The sequence below is a fragment of the Camellia sinensis genome, chromosome 10 (genome assembly GCF_055761805.1).
Source record: "Camellia sinensis isolate YWXY chromosome 10, ASM5576180v1, whole genome shotgun sequence".
Lineage (NCBI taxonomy): Eukaryota > Viridiplantae > Streptophyta > Magnoliopsida > Ericales > Theaceae > Camellia > Camellia sinensis.
Window position 1 is genome coordinate 115,841,762 of NC_138970.1, and position 20,244 is coordinate 115,862,005.

The 20,244-nt window shown below is 36.7% G+C and overlaps 2 protein-coding genes across 3 annotated transcripts in view; one reads left to right on the plus strand and one right to left on the minus strand.

The window, feature by feature from the left end:
• Positions 1-15,001, plus strand: part of LOC114314586 (O-fucosyltransferase family protein) — a 56,538-nt gene extending 41,537 nt beyond the window's left edge. For both annotated transcript variants that reach the window (XM_028261063.2, XM_028261065.2), the window contains exons 4-11: positions 6,622-6,710; positions 6,879-7,056; positions 7,493-7,621; positions 7,995-8,131; positions 12,879-13,092; positions 13,202-13,386; positions 14,014-14,109; positions 14,569-15,001. In XM_028261063.2, the coding sequence (XP_028116864.2) occupies positions 6,622-6,710; positions 6,879-7,056; positions 7,493-7,621; positions 7,995-8,131; positions 12,879-13,092; positions 13,202-13,386; positions 14,014-14,109; positions 14,569-14,698 (1,158 nt within the window). In that variant the 3' untranslated portion in view covers positions 14,699-15,001. The remainder of the gene's footprint in view (positions 1-6,621; positions 6,711-6,878; positions 7,057-7,492; positions 7,622-7,994; positions 8,132-12,878; positions 13,093-13,201; positions 13,387-14,013; positions 14,110-14,568) is intronic.
• Positions 15,002-15,204: 203 nt separating this feature from the next.
• Positions 15,205-19,667, minus strand: LOC114314585 (uncharacterized). Its single transcript, XM_028261060.2, has 5 exons — positions 18,929-19,667; positions 17,979-18,492; positions 16,590-16,791; positions 15,872-16,390; positions 15,205-15,788 (listed from the first exon to the last, which is right to left on the minus strand). Exons 1-5 carry the CDS (start codon positions 19,311-19,313, stop codon positions 15,327-15,329), a joined length of 2,082 nt encoding a protein of 693 aa, XP_028116861.2. The 5' UTR covers positions 19,314-19,667; the 3' UTR covers positions 15,205-15,326.
• Positions 19,668-20,244: the final 577 nt, after the last annotated feature.

A 20,244-nucleotide genomic window follows, 5' to 3' on the forward strand; every position in this document is an offset into this window, starting at 1 on the left:
CTCGCACTTCATCGAACTCAATGTTGAGGCCGGCAAGAAACTTGTAAATACGGCTGTCTTCCACAGTTTTCTTGTGGTGGTTGCAGTCGTCAACCGATTTCCATTCGTATGTGTTGAAGATGTCAAGATCCTGCCACAACCTTTTCAACGAATTGAAATATTTGGTGACGGAATCATCTCCTTGACGAATCTCTCCCAACTTCAAAGTTAATTCGAAAACTTGAGATTGATTTCCTAGGTCAGAATACATCTGACTAACATTATCCCACAATTCTTGTGCAGTAGGATAGCACATGTAATTAGAGCTTATATCATCCTCCATGGAATTGACCAACCATGTCATAACCATGGAATTTTCAGCGTCCCAACTGTCGAACAGCGGATCATTAACAGCAGGAGCCTTCTTGTCACCAGTGATGTAACCGATCTTTCCTTGCCCACGGATATACATCCGGACAGATTGTGACCAGCGGAGAAAATTATCACCATTTAGGCGGATGGTGGTGATTTGGACAGAGTGAGAGTTTGACGTTTTCACCGGAATGGCAGCGGCAGGGGTTGAAGTGGTTTCGGACGTGACTTCCGACATGGCTATGACGGTTTTAGAGCTGCTGTGTTTTTTGTAGCTCTGATACCAACTTAGAAAATATGAGGAAGAAGAACTCCGAAAATATGAGGAAGAAGGAATATATTTCTGTTATATTCAAAACTTCTTATTTTACAAGACCAAATGACACTCCTTATATAGGAGATATTAGAAACATCATTATAACCCATTATATGCCACTTACATATTATATATTACCACTATTTACCACTATCATATTATATACATGCCACTATCTACCACCAACACCACTATCATATTCTATACATGCCACTATCTACCACCAACACCATTATCATATTCTATACATGCCACTATCTACCACCAACACCACTATCATATGCCACTATCTTATTATATGCATTAACACAAATTTCCAGCACTCCCCCTCAAGCTGGTTTGAAGATATCTTCCATAGCCAGCTTGCTAGTCAGCTTATCAAATTGCTTCTTGTGTAGTCCCTTCGTTAGCACATCAGCTAATTGTTTACCTGTTGGAAGGTAGGTCATACAGATTATGCCAGCATTGATTTTCTCCTTGATGAAATGTTTATCCACTTCTATATGTTTTGTGCGATCATGTAGAACTGGATTATGAGCTATAGATATAGCTGCTTTGTTGTCACAATAGACCTTCATAGGTGTCGGGTGAGAAAGCTTTAATTCTTCAAGAATTCTTTTAATCCACATTACTTCACAGAAAACATCAAACCCAGGTAGGATAACAGGGGCAATACGCCCCACAGTGGTCACAGACGTCTCAGAAGCCTCAATCATGATCCAAAACAAAAGACCCACACAAGAATAGTGGAAAAGCTACGAGAAAAACTCAAGCAAAACAGCCGAAGAGATGACATACCACAACAAATGCTACCAAACAAACTAGTAGCCCAACAAATAGATTAAAAAAAAAAATAGAGTATGTGCTTACCACATTAGCACAAGACCCTAAACCAGGGCAGAACATGAACCACCAACCCCAAAAATGGACTGCAACATGGCCGAAACCACCCTAGGTGGTTCGACTCACACAGAACAGACCTTATATGGTCTGGTCGGAGGCTAGGTATAGTCTAGAGGATACTGACTGGACCTGTAGAGCCTGCCGACAGAGAGAGAAGGTGGTGCTGGGTGGCTGGAGGCTGCCGACTAGTTTATGCTGCCGACAGAGAGAGGAGGAGGTAGGGGAGAATGGGTTAGGGTTTTGGCTCTGATACCAAGAAGAATTGTGTAAAATGGCTTACCTATAATGAGGTGAGACCACGTACTAAAACAGTATTTACAGAATAGGAAATAGAATCAATCAATTACAATGTAAGAGGCAAGAAATCCGTGATTAGGAAATCACACTCTATTCTAACCTGTACTAAAAATTAAATATACTATAAATAAAACATTCCAGCAGTAGCTCAACCTACACTACCACCAGTAAGTATTGATGGTGGATTTCAGCTGAAGCCAGTAGCTAATTTGGACAGGCACATGGTTAAAAGAAACAAGAAGGCGGTTGTGCAACTCTTGCTCCAATGGTCTTAATCTTTTCCAGAAGATGCCACTTGAGCTGACTATGATGAGCATGAGCACATATCCAAATTTCCAGATTTCCGGATTTCCAGACTTGAGGCCAACGCTGTTTAAGGGGGAGGGAATGTGATGATCTGGGAAGAAATTAGCCATTCTTTAGCTCATTGTAATTCAATTGTAACCAATTTTTGAATATTGTTTTGGAGGGAGAGTGTATTAGTTGTTGTGAAACTTGTTAAAGATCCTGTTAGGCTGTTAGCAGTAAATGAAAGGCATTCCAAGCTGGAATGAGAGAGAGGAAAGGTGTGCATTGTAATATGATATTTCTTGTTCTGGTATAAGAGAGCAGCTCTGCTTGACCCTGTTTCTTTTCTTTTTTCATTTTAGCTTTCTTCCATAGCTGTAAAATTTCATCTTAGCAAATCTCATCCATCCAATCATAGCAATCAAAATATTCTTCAATTGAACCAAGCCAATTACAGAACACCATAGGATCATCCCTTCCTTCAAAATTCAGAACTTCTTTGTTATTGGATATTGTGGCACACAGGATCTCCCACTTTGTAAGAACATAGTGGTGAGACCTTAAGCTCTGATACCAAATGGATGTAGGACAGTGCTGTGAGACTTTAAAGCTGAATTTCTGTGGGGTTTTTATAGCGACTTCAAGCTACAAAGTAATGGGAAATTTAGGGCTTCTACTAGTGTGTGGAAGAATTATGGTTAGGGTTTAATGTAATAATAAGGAAGATTGAATTTTGGGACTGTTTTGGGTGATGTGACCCATGAACAGTAATTGGGTTGTGAACGTGTCGAAATTTAAGAAAGAAATAGTGGAAAAGAAGAAGATAAGTCTAGAAATCACTCCTAAAATCCCTTAGGCATCTCATCTGTAATGCCCCAAATTTCTAGCCCAAATGATAATACAACAATCATGGCTCTTTCAAGGAAAACTGAATATAAATCTCCAAACTTATATTACATGATATAATAGTTCTTCATGCAACAATACATTAATCCAACAAGTAAATAAACAAATAAATACCCCCAAGGATTTACAAGTTTCCAAGGCTTGAGTCTGGTTACACAAAACGGTTATTCAAACCCACACACATGCAGCCCTTGGCTTACACATAGAGTCACAGTAAAATGAGAGTCTCGTACTCTCAACACACATTTCCTCGCCTTTAGTTAGGCGGCATCACTACATTTTTTCTTGCACAAAAATCCCGTAGGGTAAGCATAAAGCCCAGTAGAAAATCCTTAACAAAGTATATACATTTTATACAAGTCTCAAGAGATGAAATGCACATGCCATGCTATGCTATGCCCTTTTTTGAAGATAAATCACATTTTCATCTTTTGAAAACCATCATGCTCAATGATGTCATACAATTTCAATTGTTCAAAACTTAACAATTTATTTCAAGGGCGGTAAATACGACTCTGGTAATCCCTAGGTCGATGTTTGTAAGTAGACTATACAAGTACTACCAAATTGTTATTTTTACCGGTATTAACCGGAAGGCTCAACACCTATCCGCGCGGGTTTTCGGTCTTTCAGCCCGGATTCTCAGGCTAACTTATTCAATATCATCTACACCACCTATCAAGACTTACCAACGTATTTACCCCAAAATCATTTCATGAAAACTTGTTTCTTAACATTCTTTTCTTAATGCAAGTTTTCAAATCAACTTTCAAAGTTTAATGTAATCAAATGAATTGTTATGCCAATAACATAAGATGAATATAAATACTTTTATTCTAATTCAGCATCCAAAGAATAACACAATTCCTTATTCTCAAGTATCCTCAACAATTAGTCATTTCAAGACTATTTTAACGTTTTGAACAATAATTTTCAAAATAAACAACAATTCTCATATTCTCTGAAATTCGTCATTTATATAAATATAAATAAGAAAATTTTCAAACATCCATTTATTTTGACACACAAAATAAATACAACAATATCATTCATGGATTTTCAAGTCTCTTTTAAAAAAATTCTCAAATTTTAGGTTTTCTCACCAAAACTATACAACTCAAATCCTTTGAAAGAAAACTTTTCAAAATCATATTTTTTTGAATCAACGAAGATCAAAACCCATAAGATTATTTTAAAAGAATAAGAGACAAACCCACTTTCAAAATCGCTCAACTTCTTAAATCAACAATCAATTTTCAAAGCTATCGAAAGATGATTTCGAAAATCATATAGATCTTGTAAAAATATATATATAACTCTAAGAAAATCCCTACCTCAAGTTTTGAAGAAGAAATGAGATGAAACCCCCAAAATCAACGGTGTCGAAACTCGATCTTCACCGCACACAACGAAGCCCTTGAAGTGATAACCAACTTTGGTGAAGAACTTAGGTCTAAATCCCAATGGATTTGGAGAAATCAAAGAGAGAAGATGACTTCTAGAGAAAGAAGATGCCGATCTGGAATTCTGGAGAGTTTTAGAGAGAGAGAGGACTGAAAAAGTGATCTGAAATATCAGATTCACGAACTGATATAACATGGTCCGCTCGAGCGTGGAATGCCTCGCTCAAGCGTCAAATACACTAACCCAGCACTTTTGCAGACAGGTCAAACTTCTAAAACCAAACATTCTTCGCTCGAGCGCATAAACGGCCGCTCGAGTGGACAAGCAACTTCGAATGCATTTTACATTTTTGCTTCGGGGGCGCTGCCCCTCGACCTCTTCCCTCAAACCCACCAAGGGGCACTGCCCCCTTGACCCCCGGGAGTTGACTGGGCGGCTCGATTCCCGACAGGCCCAGTCGAAGTGGCAAAACATGAAAGGAGGATTGAAACCGGGATCGCTACAACATCTAGGGTTAGGGGTTGGGTAAATTACAAATACAGCCTTTGAGGTTTACTTAAAATATGGATTGCCCCCGTGGTTTGAAAACTTACAAATACTCCCTTATTTGAATTTTTTATTTAATAGAATTAATTGAAAAAAATGAAATTTCTAACTATTCAATGATAAAATTTCCTGAAATATTAATTCAAATAAATTCATGACATCATTAAAAACTATTAATTGACTGAATGATTTATTAATAAAATGGGTCATTTGTTATGAAATTAGAAACTTCAAGGGCCAGAACCACAGGGGGCAAATCATATTTTAAGCAAACCTCAGGCTGTGTATTTGTAATTTATCCTTAAGCGGTACATGGGGTTATATAGAATTAGGAGACTTCTTAAACCAGCTAGAATAAAAAAATGAAACAACTAAAATTAGTTGTGTTCAAATTATCTAGTAAATTGAACTAAACCAACCTCTTTGGGTTGGATTGGTTTGGTTTTTAAGTGCATTGTTTGGTTCTGGGTCTTCAAATCCTCAAACCGATAGGATTAGGTTTTATATATATATATATTTTAAAATTTTATTTTATTGACATGTTTTCACTTAATTGGTCTATTACAATGGACTTGATTGCACTTAATAAATCTCACATTCAAGAATTATTAGGTGAATGAATGAAGTATTAGAATTTTGAGTTCAATTTCGTAATTGATTTAATTTATATTGGTTGCATTAATGGCTTTAATTTGTATTGGTTATGTTTAAGCTTGAGTTGGATTTAATTTGTATTAAACAATATTTTGCTCGTTGTTTGAGTTATATTTAAATTTTAAAGACTTGTTTATTTTAATTATTTATTATTTGATTGATTCACTTATTTTAATATAGTGGAACCGTGGTTCTAACCCGAACCAACCTAAGCTTCATTGGGTTGGGATGGGTTGGTTCTAGTACATGATTGATTTGGTTTTGAGCCTGAAAACTTAGAACCGGTCATGATTAGGTTGGTTCTAAATTTTGTGCCTAGACGAACCAAACCAATCCATGAACACCCCTAACTAAAACTTTTTTGACTTTCAAAACCAACTGAAGACCAAATAAGAAACATAAATAAAAACTAATTAAATAACTTGACCCATAAGACAACCCATGGGCAACCCACACAACCCATATCTAGAAATTCTGCAAATTACCAAAATACCCATAACCTTAAAATCCTAAAAACATAAATATAATCATAAAATAAAACTCTAATAATACTAGAAATATAATTATACAAGGTTTTTATTAGTTTCTCTATGAAATCATGCCAATGTCCAGATAATCGCTTCTTTGAATTTAGCCTTCCTTGAGCTTTTTAAACTCTGCATAAAAAATTATTGTTATTGTTATTATTATTTTTTAATTTTTAGTGGGTAACTTGCTTATGCTACTATGATTGTAATTTATTGTGATTGAATGATTTCTTGGACTTGTGCTATTGTTATTTCTTGGATCTCTGCATCAAAGATGTATGATTTACAATTTTACTTTATCACTTTTCAATCTTTGATGGAATGCAATTGTTATGTGAATGATGGAATATATAGGGCCATGCTGCTAACTTGGTCCAATTTATTATTTGGTTTTGTTAATGGAAAGCAGTAACCTTGATCTACCCACAGATATCTGATATGGTGGCTGTGGCACGCATAATGAATGCAACCTTAGTAATTCCTCAACTGGATAAGCGCTCATTCTGGCAAGATTCAAGGTCACCTTGATTTCAGCTGCTATTATAACTGCTACTCTTTTTCCCCCTCCCTCCCCTCTCATCTAAGTCTTTTCATGTCTAATATTCAGTTTACCAGTACATATATCCCTACTTACACTTCCTATTTAACTGTTTTATATATATATATATATATATATGTATTTACAGTACCTTTTCAGATGTATTTGATGAACTTCATTTCACCACAAGCTTACAAGGAGATGTGAGGATTGTGAAAGAGCTTCCTAAGGAATTAGAACATGTTCCTCGTGCAAGGAAGCATTTCACTTCTTGGTCTGGTATGAGCTACTATGAGGAGTTGACGCATTTATGGAAGGACTATCAGGTACATTATTTGCGAGCAATTTTGCAGTCTTAGTATTTGTCATGGTAGACAGATTCATGTGCTTGGTTAGGAAGTTATTAATTTTTCTAGCACTAATACACACATGCAGTCACACAAAAGAAAATAACTAAATAAAAATAAAAGGAGGCGGTGGAAAGAAGAAAGATTTTTTTTAAAAGAAATAAAAGGTACTGGCTAGACAAAAAAACTAGTTTGGGGGCATTTTGTTGTCACATGGAACAACAGCCATTTTAGATGAAGGGATAATGCCTTCACAATGTTTTCCCCAAGGAGTAAGGTTGAGCAATCAAACTAGAATTTTATGTTTGTTATTTATTGAAATAAATGAAAAAACCAATTTGAACCTAGACAAAGAGTAATCTGATTATCATGTTGTCTGAGCTTGAGGGATCATTTATCAATTCACTTTTTGCAGGTGGTTCATGTTGTAAAATCAGATTCCAGACTTGCAAATAATGATCTACCTGTTGATATCCAAAGGTTGAGATGTCGTGCTCTGTATTATGCTCTCCGCTTCTCTCCTTCTATTGACAATCTTGGGAAGGTTAGAACTTTTGTCTCTCCAGCATTCATCTGCCAAATAAATTTGGAATCTAGTTCCAGTTACAATTGAATTGATTTTAACAAAATTCTGAATGCTCCTTAGAATTTTATTACAAATTTTGGGACTTCCTGTGTTGAATTGATAATGATTATAATCAATCAAACATTTGCCACCATGCATGGTTTTGGATCTATTACTCCATTTGAAATGGAATGACAAAATTTTGAAATCTCATTAGCATTTAAAACCTTACGAGGTTTGTACAGAATGTTGCTCCGAGTATGATGTAGGTGGTAATTTACTTTTAAGAGGCCTCCTACGGGGATATTCCTGTTAAATTAGGTTCTGAGAATACATGACAGTGACGCCGCAGAAGCTGGTGGAGCGGCTGAGATCCCGTGGGGGAAGATACATTGCTCTTCATCTGAGATATGAGAAAGACATGTTATCTTTCACTGGCTGTACTCATGGTCTTACTGACGCGGAATCTGAAGAGCTAAGAATAATGAGGTAAATATCTTGTATATATATATATACGTGCAAAATTTTATTTATCAAAAAAAAAATCTTGTATGATGATATACCTATGTACAGATGTACGTATGTGATTTCATACATTTGTACATGTCTAGGCTATATGTTGACAAGTGGCAAAACTTCCTGCCTCTGCATTGGATGTAATGTATCTCCCCTTAAAGTAATCATCTATGCATAGAAAGTGGACCGGCAAGGTGCTCTTAGCATTCTTCCGTGGATCTACAAAGTTCCATATTACTGTTTGTTAGGTCCTTGATTGGCAATCCCGATTGAAAAACACAGTTTCCGTTGTATCTCTTCTCTTTCCTTGTATTGTTGTGAGTGGATGAGAGTTTGGAATCCAAATCCTATCTTGATTGATCACTCACTTCGCTCAAGCGGTGGAAGTTATGCTTGAGCGAAGTCATCTATCCCTCAAGATTTCTGTCTGAGTTTTCTTAGTACTGAAAAGCTGAGTTCACTGCTCAAGCATGAAAGTTGTGCTCAAGCAGTCACTGCGAGCAGAATTTGTTATAACCGCTTTATTCTCTCAGATCTGTGGTTGATTCACCTGGTTCTCTTTGGAAAGTGTGAAAAACACAGCCAACGAATTGTGAGTGAATTCTATGTTTCCCTTAATAATTCAAAGGAGATTTCATACATCTCTTGTACTTGATGGAGATATTGAGGGGGTATTCGATTGTGTTATCTTACATGCATTCAATCGGTGGATTCCGAGCAGATTAGTGATTGAGGATCTAAAAAGCACGGACACGGATATGGATGTGGACACGGGATACGGTGATTTCCAAAAAATGAAGACACAGCAATAAAATATGTTTTCATATATATATATATATATTTTTCTATCTAAATTAATATTACATCCACAAATAATCAATATTAACAAAAACTAACTCTAACAGTCTATATTTTTTTACTTTTAAAAACACTTTTAAATTAACACTTACAATTTATAAATATATTTATATATGTGTATTTTTTGTCGATGATCTATTAAGTGTTTAAATCTAAGAAAAAAATAATAAACATTTAACATTCATCAAAAACACTTAATAAAATGGAGGGAAAAGATAACTTGGCATGTCCCTAGTGTGTCCCCGAACTGTCCCCAGCGTGTCCCCTAAAAATAAATTAATTAAGGGGACATGTCATGTGGAGTGTCCCATACGTGTCTCCAAAGTATCAATGTGTCCCCAAAGTGTCCGTGTGTCCAACACGGATATAGTACTTTTTTTGAAGTGTCGGTGCTTCATAGTTGAGGATTCAACACCAAACAGGCAAATCCGATATGAGGGTGGGCGTTGAAGATTCACAAGTGATTCTATATCAATCGGGCATGGATTCGTTAAGAGATTGTTTGGGTGAGATACCTTTGTGGAATCTTCTTTCCCTCTTAGTGGATTTGTTGTTTAACCTTGTGGCTCATGCTTTTTTGTAATCACCATTGGAGGATTTCAATTGTGATTTTTTTCCACGTTAAAATCGCTCGTGTTCAATTGTTGATTGTTGAAATTGAATCTAAATCATTTCTCCTTTAAATTGATTTAGATCATTTTTTGTTGTTTGAGAATTGTTATTATCATCCTCTTATTTGTCATTGGAATTGAAACATGATTACAACTTACAATCTCGGGACTTTGATTTTTTCTGTTAAATTTTGTTTTTTATTGGATATGAACTTTGTTCCACATCTTTCTTTCTTCTAACCCAAACACCCCCCCCCCTCCCCTCCCCAAACACAAACACACACACACACACACACACAAAATAAATAAATAAAATCCCTCGCATTCATGTGAATTGTTCCGAAAATAGGAGAAATATTGTATGGTGCATGCTGAAATTTGCTTATTTCCACATGATTAAATTCAAAATGTGTTAGAATTTACCCATTTACTCCTCCACCTACCATCTCCACTAGCACCCACTTCACCTACCACCTCCACTACACTACACCTACTACCCAAACCCTCTCCTATATAATGCCACTCTGATTTGTAATACAACATATCAAACAATCAATCAATAATAAATACATCAATTTTAACATGGTATCAGAGCAGGTTTAAAACCTACTATTTTTCGCTTCACCGGCGGGCGGCAACCTCACCTTAGCCGTCCGCCGGTCCTCCACCTATTCCGTTTATTTTCTATACATACCTTCACTATGTTGTAATCTTCGAGCTCTGCGTAATACACATCCCACACGCATCGGACGCATCCGCTGCCGCAACAGTCCCCCGACAACGGCTTCTCCGGCTGCGGCGGCCATTTGTACGGCCGCTCCTCCGCCTCTCTCTCTACACCATTTTACAAAGCGCTCTATTGACTTCACAAAGGCTTGCCTGCCCTTCGGGTTTGTTCCTTTACGAAACCAGAAAAAATGGCACCTTGAATTGATGCCACCAACTTGTGCACCTTTGCTCTGGCTTTACATTGCTTCTTGTGGACGCATCCTTTTTTTTTCCAATTCCATTGGCAAGATCGAGCAATAGATCGGCCGGATTGATTGTGATGGATGTTGGAAAACCAATTGAGTAGAAGTATTCCAAAGCTGTTGATGCAGGACCATAGTAGATGGGGCAGCCTTCAGAGAGCAAGACTACCTTATCAAACATGTGGTAAAGTCGGCTTGAGGGTTGGTGAATGGTGGTGATCACAGTTCTACCAACACACTTGCACTATATTTCTTTTATTTTAATATATTACCAACACAACTTGCACCCACAGCTTTTTTTTTTCTTTCTTCACATGCTTCCCTTTCTTTTCTTTTTTTTATTTTTCACTTTCAAACCCACTACTCTTTTGTTTAATCTCCATTCCTTCCTTTTTTTTTATGCAAGCACACCTGCTTTCTTTTACTATATTCTTATTCTTATTATTAAAAATAAAAATAAAAAAAAAACAAAACAAAACACACGCATGTGACTTGTCCCCTCTCTCCTCCGTTTGATTCCACATTTATTATTTTTATTTCTTTTTATTTATTTCTTAAAAAAAAAAAAAAAAAAAAAAAAAAAAAAAAAAAAAACCAATTGCAAGCCGCAGAAGACGAACTACACACCAATCTTATTTTATTCATATCGGGACTCACCCCGATCACAATTTTACATAACATTTTACATAAACAAAAAAAAAAAAAAAAAAAAAAAAAAAAAAAAAAAAACACCCCAAACAACCACACCCACAGTGGGATTTTTCTTATCCCTTCTCTACTCTGCCGCCGGTCTCTTCCTTTTTCCTCCGTCCTGGGCAGTCCTTGACGGTGCTGCCTCCGTGTTTCCCGCTCCACTGGGCACGATCACTCCACTCTGCTCCTCCACTACAGTATATGGCGGCCCTCCAAATCGGAACATCACGGTGGCCTTCCGCTTCAGCTCTTTGTTTTCTGCCTTTAGCACACTTATCTCTGCTCGCGCATCCTTATACATGCGTTGGAGCAGAGCCAGCTGGCCGTTTAACTGCTGCACCTCATTTGTCCTACTCTGCAGCCGGTTCGACAAGTTTGTGACCGCCGTCATGCTTTCCACGCATGCCTTCAAAGTATACTGATTGGCCTCAACATCCGACAGCACTGCCATTCTTTGCTCCACAGACCGCATCGGAAAGTTCAACGGAGTATACTCCGGGGCGCTTGGTTGAGTTTCCAGTGCCACCGCACCAGTTCTCTCTCTCGTTGACTCGTTGAGGTCGGGAAAGAGGGTGAGCAGCCCGCGGGAAGACGATGAAGCCATTTTCTAGGCAACAGAGTGTCACACAGTATCTCTCTCAGAACTCTCTCTCAGAAAACAGAGTGTTACAGAATCTCTCTCAGACTATCGCTCGCAGGTTTTTCTCTGCCTCAGCCTCAGCCTCCGTCTTATAGCCGAGGCAGCCACGCGCATCGCGCGCTTCTTCCCACCAGCCGACAAATGGGCGCGCCACCCAAGGCACTCACGTGCCTCGCCATGATGAATCCGGCACACCTTTTAATAAAGTGGGCACGCCTTTTAATGGCACGCCTTTTGACAAAATTGGGCACACCTTTTGAGGGTGCGACTTTTACAAGGGTCCGACAAGACTCAGTAAACTGTCCCGACATTGATTCCGGTTAGTTTCTACAAGGGTCCAGCAAGACTCCGTAAACTCTCCAAACTCAAGTTGGTTAGTTTCTATCCTCCTTGAGTTTGCGGGGGGCTGTTAGAATTTACCCATTTACTCCTCCACCTACCATCTCCACTAGCACCCACTTCACCTACCACCTCCACTACACTACACCTACTACCCAAACCCTCTCCTATATAATGCCACTCTGATTTGTAATACAACACATCAAACAATCAATCAATAATAAATACATCAATTTTAACAAAATGAAATGTGGAAATTTCTGAAAAATTTGATATCTGGTTAGTAGGATCATCTTCAGTGGGAGAAGGGTGGCTATTTCAATTATCTAAGGGGTGGTTTGGGATGTTTTAAATAAGTGCACTTTTTGAATTTTTATAAAAAAATGTGTAGAAAAGTAGAGAAAGTAGGTAGAAAAGTAAGATGTTGATAGATGTTGATTGATGTGACCTAAATAAGTGTATGTATACAAAAAAAGTGCACTTTTTTAGTGCATGCCAAGCACCTACTAATTCTGGCACAAGCATTCCTAAATGGAAGTACTTCAGATTTTTTAGTAATAATTTGGATTTGTAGCTTATTTTTCATTCCCTTTTTAATTTTGTTTTAGGGAGAACACAAACCACTGGAAGATGAAGAAGATAAATTCAACAGAACAGAGGAAAGGAGGCTTTTGTCCATTAACCCCCGAAGAGGTGGGAATATTTCTTCAAGCTCTCGGTTACCCTCCATCAACATTGATTTATATTGCTGCTGGGGAAATTTATGGTGGTCACATTCACTTATTGGACCTCACATCTCGCTTCCCAAACGTTGTTTTCAAGGTTCTTTCATTTATTTTGTATATCATTGACAATGGAAAAGTATAGTTTGATGTGTTGACGTTGCACATTTGTACAACCATGAACTAACTGGGGGTCAAATTGATGACAGGAAACGGTTGCATCCCAAGATGAGCTGAAAGCATTTTCCAATCATGCATCACAAACTGCAGCACTTGATTACATCATCTCTGTAGAGAGTGATGTATTCATTCCATCTTATTCAGGTAATATGGCAAGAGCTGTTGAGGGACACCGCAGATTCTTAGGCCACCGGAAGACCATCACTCCTGACAGGTATTATTAATGCAGTCAATTTAAAAGATTTGTAAGTTAATTCTTTCAGGGCATTGTTTGGGGAGTTTTTATTTATTTATTTATTTATTTTTAAAAAATTTTAAAAGAAAGAATAAACGGGCTAGTATGTCTTGCTTGTTTTTATAATTTTTTGTCTATCAAAATTCAACTTTTGGAATAGTATGTCCTGCTTGTCTACAAACTGGAAATCTCATGAGGAGTCAAAGGGTCCCATCCCATGGATTTTCTAATAGGAGCAGTTAATTTTCTCTTTCTTTGAGAAAATCAATTTTAAACTATGCTTCAGGCAAGGGATATTAGTTTCCTTGGAGATTATATGCATATACATAATTTATATAGTTGTAATTTAAACCAGAAATAAACCCCCATGTATATATATGCCTTTCACTATACCCTGAAAAGAGGTTGCAGTGGGTATAGTTTTGACTCCAACATGTAAGTTGTTTTCTGCTATATTTACTGATTTACAAGAAAAGATGTCAGAAGATGACATAATTTGGAGAAGTATTTCCCCAAACAAGAATTTTATCTTCTCCAGTTAAAATCTTCATGATCTATGAGAATTCTCTCTCTCATTCATTTTACATTCACAAACATTATTTGCAGGAAGGGTCTTGTTGAAGTATTTGATAAGATGGAAGCTGGACAGCTTGAAGAAGGAACATTGGTGTCTTATCTTGTGATGCAATTGCACAAGAACAGGTATTATTCAACATTCTGTGGAACTTTTTGTTTTGTAATGAAAAAGGAAAACAATTTTGAAAAAGTAAAAGCGAGAAACATGTTTGATGAATACACAGGTTTTTGGATGTCTTATGAAAAGGAATTGTTAAATTGAATTTATAAAGCGGCTAAACATTCTTTTCAGTCTTGCTATGTTAGCTTGCCACTGTAATTAATCACCAAGGTAATAAATAGAAATAGAAATAGAAATGAGGTGATCTAATAAAACTTGTGGGGATCTTTCTTAAAACAAGTGTTTGAGAAAGCTATATTTATAAAGAAACAAGAGAGATACCAACTCCATCTTCGTCACAAGGCAGGCATATATATACATGTGCCTTTATCAGTCTGTTGTACCTCAAATAAACTGAAATAGATAGAATAGAATGAAGGACCAGAGTGTAGGATACAACTTTCACAGGATTGTGCTCTCTATAGGCAAGGAGCACCAAGGAAAAGAGAAGGTCCCCTTCAAGGATTCAAAGGCCGAGCACGGTTCAGGACTGAAGAATCTTTTTACCAAAATCCATACCCGGAATGTATATGTCATTCAAAAAGCACATTATGATATTAAAGAGTCACTGCGTCATCCAGCATTTGAAGACTCAGTTATTATTATTATTGTTACTTAACTCTTTTTTTTTAAAAAAAGAGAGTGAGTGTGATATACACATCACAAGCCAGTGCAGGTGAAATCCTTTGTTTTTTATTCTTGCTTTAGGGTCTTGTAATTTTCTAATACTAATTTTTCTTGCCTTAATAGTTTTGTAACTCGTATCAGTGGACCATTTTGTTTGTAGATGAATTTACTCGTGGAAGTCTGTAATACCCAAATAAGAGCTTATGCATTTTAAATTTTTTATTGAGAAAATATTCGATGGATATGTAGTTAAATGATCAGTATTCGACGGATTTAAACAGTTGAAGGTTTTGGTACTTGCACAGCTTGGGTTTTGGTATTGGGATATGATTTAAAGAGCAATTGTCAAATCTTATTTTTATTTATTTATTTTAGTGGTAGTAATTGTTTCAAGTAAATTTGTGATGTATATCAATATGGTAGTGATTGAATTATAGAATTGTATGCATGAATATATATGTTTACCAATATCTGAGAAAGCACATATATTAGGAAAAAGAACAAATAAAATGTAGTATAGTGAGTGAAAAAATCCATTGGGAGTATGAAGCTGAAGCTAGACCCTAAAGGGTATGAGCTCAAGGTCTATGGCCTCTGGAATTTTGCGTTGAGGTGGGAATTTTGGGAGCAGGCTGGCTATGCTCTTGGCCGTTGCCAAATAGGATGCATACTTGCCAATCACCCCGACGTGATCATTTACATCTCCATCATGGTGCTCATTTGATTCATGACAACCGAGGTTCAGTCCCTGCATGGTCACACCACCACCACGGGTTGCCATTGCCATTGAAGAACCACAGAAATTGCAGTTTGGCTCCTCTCCTTGCAAAATCTCCCTCAGTGCCATTTCCTTGAAGGTCCAGGCCCCAGTTTTCCAATTGAAGTGGTACAATGGAAGGAACCTCTGGCCATAAATAGCTATGAATTCCAACGCGGCTAAAATGAACTCGAATTCTTCGTTCGACATGTAGTAAGGGAAGCTGATTCTTGTCCAACCAGGCTTCACTCCATTGTAACCCTATTAAATTAATACAACGAAGTTAAATTTAAGGTAAATGGCACATGAACAGGATGATTAATTTCAAAAAAATTTAGATTCACCATTTGAATAGCGGATCTGAAGGCAAGCGAGTGAGGCTGGTCAACATTTAGCAAAATGTGGCCATAAGGTCCAGCACAAGCACATCCACCACGAGCCTGGATGCCGAACAGGTCATTGAGAAGCTTCGCAACAAAAGGCCCATGGAAGGGCTTATCCCTTTTGTTACCGATCTCTCTCCACATGTAAAGTCCTTTATTGCTTCCGCTTATCTTTTTTCCATTGATATTGTCAGTTTGTATGACATTTTCCGATGATGCAGAAGAAGAATAGACGGTGGAGTAAATAAGGAAAGACAGGATAGCTTGTCGCTTGGCGGTTGTATTGCCCAAGATACATATGTTGTGATTTGGTACAAGCCTCTCTAGTGCTCTTTCTATGTAGTCATGCTCTTGTTTTTCTATCACTTGGTAACCAATGTACTCTTTCACCCAAAATGCCAATGCTGCTCTGATTTTCCCGATGATTGGCGGAGTTCCAGCGTCTTCCCTTTCTTCTATGTCGTTTACATATAATGTGTCCTTCAATTTCATTAATGAATGGACACAATTCAGAATATGGATTTCATTTCAATGAGAAATTCAAACATTCCTCAAAACTCAAAATGGGTGCCAATGAGTATAGTTGTGTAGAGTACAGCTATTAGTCAAATTGTAATTATGAATTATAATATAGTAATTAAATTAAAAACAAAGTCAAAGACTTCAATTGCCACCTTACCTTGTCATTGAAGCCATTGACATAATTGACAGTACCACCTCCACAGGTTGATGGAGGAGAAGTTCTGAGCTGATAGAGTTGGTTGCTCATTAGAAGGATGCCTGGGGAACCTGGGCCCCCAACAAACTTATGAGGGCTAAGGAAAACGCCATCGTACCCATCAATCTCCCCTGACCTCATGTCAATCTCCACATAAGGACCACTGTACATAGTGTGTCAATTATTATTGCACTTTGATCAAAGAAATTTATTTTAATAATAATTTTTTTCCACTTTGGTCATATTTGATTGCTGGTTGGAGGAGAGTGATTCGATTAGTAATTTTGTGGAATTCACATAAAATCATGTTTGGATATGAAAATGACATTGGACTATTTTGACCTCACTTTATAAAATAACAAATTATTTTGGTACGTAATTTCATAAATTTAATCATAACCAATTAATACTATCACATTGGTGCACACATGAATACATATAATCTTACATTTTCAATTTAATAGCATCGCACCAGTAATTTCATCAATCGATCTGCCCATACTCATAATTTCAATAACCTTATTCGATAATCAACTATGATGGCCTTTAAGTCAAAATGCAATATCATTATTTTGTCCATTAAAACTCACTACAAAAAATCAAGATTTTAGAGATCAAAATTTACGGACAAAATTATTTTTTAGGAACCAAACATTTTTGCTGCAAAAAGTAACATCATTATATTTTTGGCATTGAAAATTGGACATTAGTGATGAATTATTATCCTTCTAGGGATCAAATTGTCTTAAAAATAAACCATTTTGAGACTAAATTATTGTCCCTAAAAATCTATTTATTAGTGAAATTTTCAAAATTTTGTTGCTAAAAGTCTCGGTTTTGATTTTTCAAGATGACCTTTTGGTCATAACGATAGAAATTAATCCCTAAATGTCATTTGTAACAAAATTTTCACTTTTAGAGATCAAAAAATTTGGTCTCTACAACTCTTTATATGCTATAGTGACTTAAATAAGACTAACGTAAATTGTCATGTGAGCCACACATGAAAATTTTCTCTGTCTTATTAGCACCTTTACACTTCAACATGAATTCCACTTTAGTTTCCTATACTTTCATAAAAACCACATTTTTTTCTCATGTAATTTCACAAAAATTATAGTTTGGTCTTTCCATTTTTGATTGAGCCCAATTTCGTAAACCACATTAACACCATTCCGTGAGTCACATTAACACTAGATTACGAAAGAAAGAAATTTTGATATGACTTTGACTTATAATGCAATTAAAGGGTTGGATGTGACAATTGAAAATCGAGGATCACAACGAGATATTAGTTGAAAAAAAAAAAAAAAAAAAAAAAAAGTAGTAGGGATAAATAGATAGAGGTACCTAGCTGCGAAGTCAAAGCATGCAAAGGCGCCAAATTGGTGAAGCAGACGGGCTAGAGCTCTGGTGTTGGTGCAAGTTCCTGTGACATTACTGCAAGCTGAGAAAGAACCCAACATTGGCCTGTTTGTGGATTGATAGAAGGTAAGTTGGAGCCTTAGAGCTTCCATGTCTATTTGGCCATTGTCCTCATCTAAACCAATCTCCACCACCTCGGCTAGGCTTTGCCGCCATGAGAGAATGTTCGAGTGGTGCTCATAGGGTCCAACAAAAACCACCCATCTTTCTTCACTGCTGCTAATTTGGAGGCACTTTAGTACCCTATCTCTCATTGTTGATGGAATAGCAATTCCCATCACTTCTTGAAGCCTTTTGATAGCTGCTGTTGTGCCCCATCCACAAAATATTAGTGCATCATCTTCTCTGCCGCCCAGGCATCTCTTCACATATTGACTTGCTTCAAGCACCATTTTCGTTGTCCGTTCGCCCACGTAACTGTCACTGCTGTGACTATTACCTATAAAAATACATATGTCTCTATAAATAGTAATACTAATAACAGTACATGAAATTCAATGAATGTGATTTGTTTATTTATTTTTATTAACTTCCTAATGCTTGCTTGAATACATATATACATATATATTATAAGAAGAATAAGAATTCGTTGTCAACGTTATCTGTTTGTTTCTTTATTCATTATTCTTTGGATGTTTTCGAACTTGTCAAAAATATGCAGGTGATCAAGCAAGCAAGCAAGACTTCAATAATTAATCTAATAGCTGGTTATCATTTTCTTCACATAAGTCATTTTTTATTTTTAATTGGGTAGTTGCAATTGCTGATGGAAATTACAAGTTGAATTAATGACAATTAATATATTCAAGCTTAATTAATTTTCTTGGTGAGTGAGTACATAGAATTTTGAAGAAAAACATGATAAACATATATACCGTAAAAGGGAAGAACATTGTTGATGATATAATTTTCTATGTAGTGAAGGCACCGGCCAGAGGCTGTGTGATCCGCATAAGTGAGCCTACGCTTCCCGAAGGGGGACTCAAATTCTAGATCGCCTCCGATAATTTGAGAACGTAGCCATGACAGTTTCTTCTCTGAAGAATCATCACTCATGGGCATTTCAAATGATTCTAATCTAGCACCTGCAACATCTTCATCATCCAGATGATCCTGAGCTTGTGAACTACTTGATCTAGGTGAGCTTCTGCTGCTACTATCACAATTTTGGCTATGGCTCTGCTTAAGCTTTGAGTTGCTAATCTTTCTTTGAGCAGTAATGAAGTCCCTCAACATGGACATGGATTGCTCAAACTCCATGTTGAAATGAAAATATATGCACCGTATGTAAGCGATTATATCAATGCAATAGTGAATGAATCAGAAGAACAAGAGACAAATTGAAAAAGGTTCTATCAATGGAGCTCTTTAATAAGAAGAAGAGCATGAAGATGAAAGATGATGGTGATAATGCAGTGAGAAGACGTGTGAGACTACGTATTTAAAAGGACAAGTGAGATGCCCAATGAAAAATAATAAACTTGGCACGTAAAGAAGATGGTAACCAAGTTTTTCAGTGGGTCAAATAAAAGGGGTGCCTGAAATAAATTGCAACTATAGAAAAATGATATTAGTAATAGTAGGTCTTCCCCTGATTCCCACCGTTTCAATAACAGGAGGAACCCGACCATTTTAATAAATAAATAACAGGGGCGGGGCCGTTACCATAAAATAAAGAAATAATGGGGAAGTTGTTTGGTGCTCTTTGGGGGTATTGCGTAATAGTCTCACGAGGAGTCATGTGCGAGTCTGTTTTTAAGAGCATCCGTATCAAATTAGTTGAAATTATTTTTTAATTAAATTAGTGATATTGTTCATAAAAAATAGATTGCATCAGTCTCGTTACTGTTAATCGCTAATATACGGATGCTACAGTACTTCGTTACAACAAACGAGGTACTGTTCATTGCTAATTGTGTGCTACCGGACGTTCGCCCGAAAGTCCGACCAGATGTCCAGCCGGTTAACCGGTCAACAACAATTTTTATTTATATTTATTTATTTTTTATTTTTTTTACATTTCCTCCAGTTTTACCTTTTATAAAACATAAGAATTGTTTGGTTCATAACTTATCAATTTGATTATAAAAAAAGAATAACAAATATTTTAATAGGATTGAGTTAAAATAGAGAGTTTGAGGCAGTGGGGTGACTAGCTAAATTAGAAAAATGACTTTTTAAGTTATAATTT

Coding starts and splice junctions, on each gene's coding strand:
- LOC114314585 (XM_028261060.2), bottom strand. CDS start 19,313: ATGGAGTTTGAGCAATCCATGTCCATGTTGAGGGACTTCATTACTGCT. Junction 16,792..17,978: donor TGCTTTGACTTCGCAGCTAG/GTACCTCTATCT, acceptor CACTATGTACAG/TGGTCCTTATGTGGAGATTG. Junction 16,391..16,589: donor TCAATGGCTTCAATGACAAG/GTAAGGTGGCAA, acceptor ATGAAATTGAAG/GACACATTATATGTAAACGA.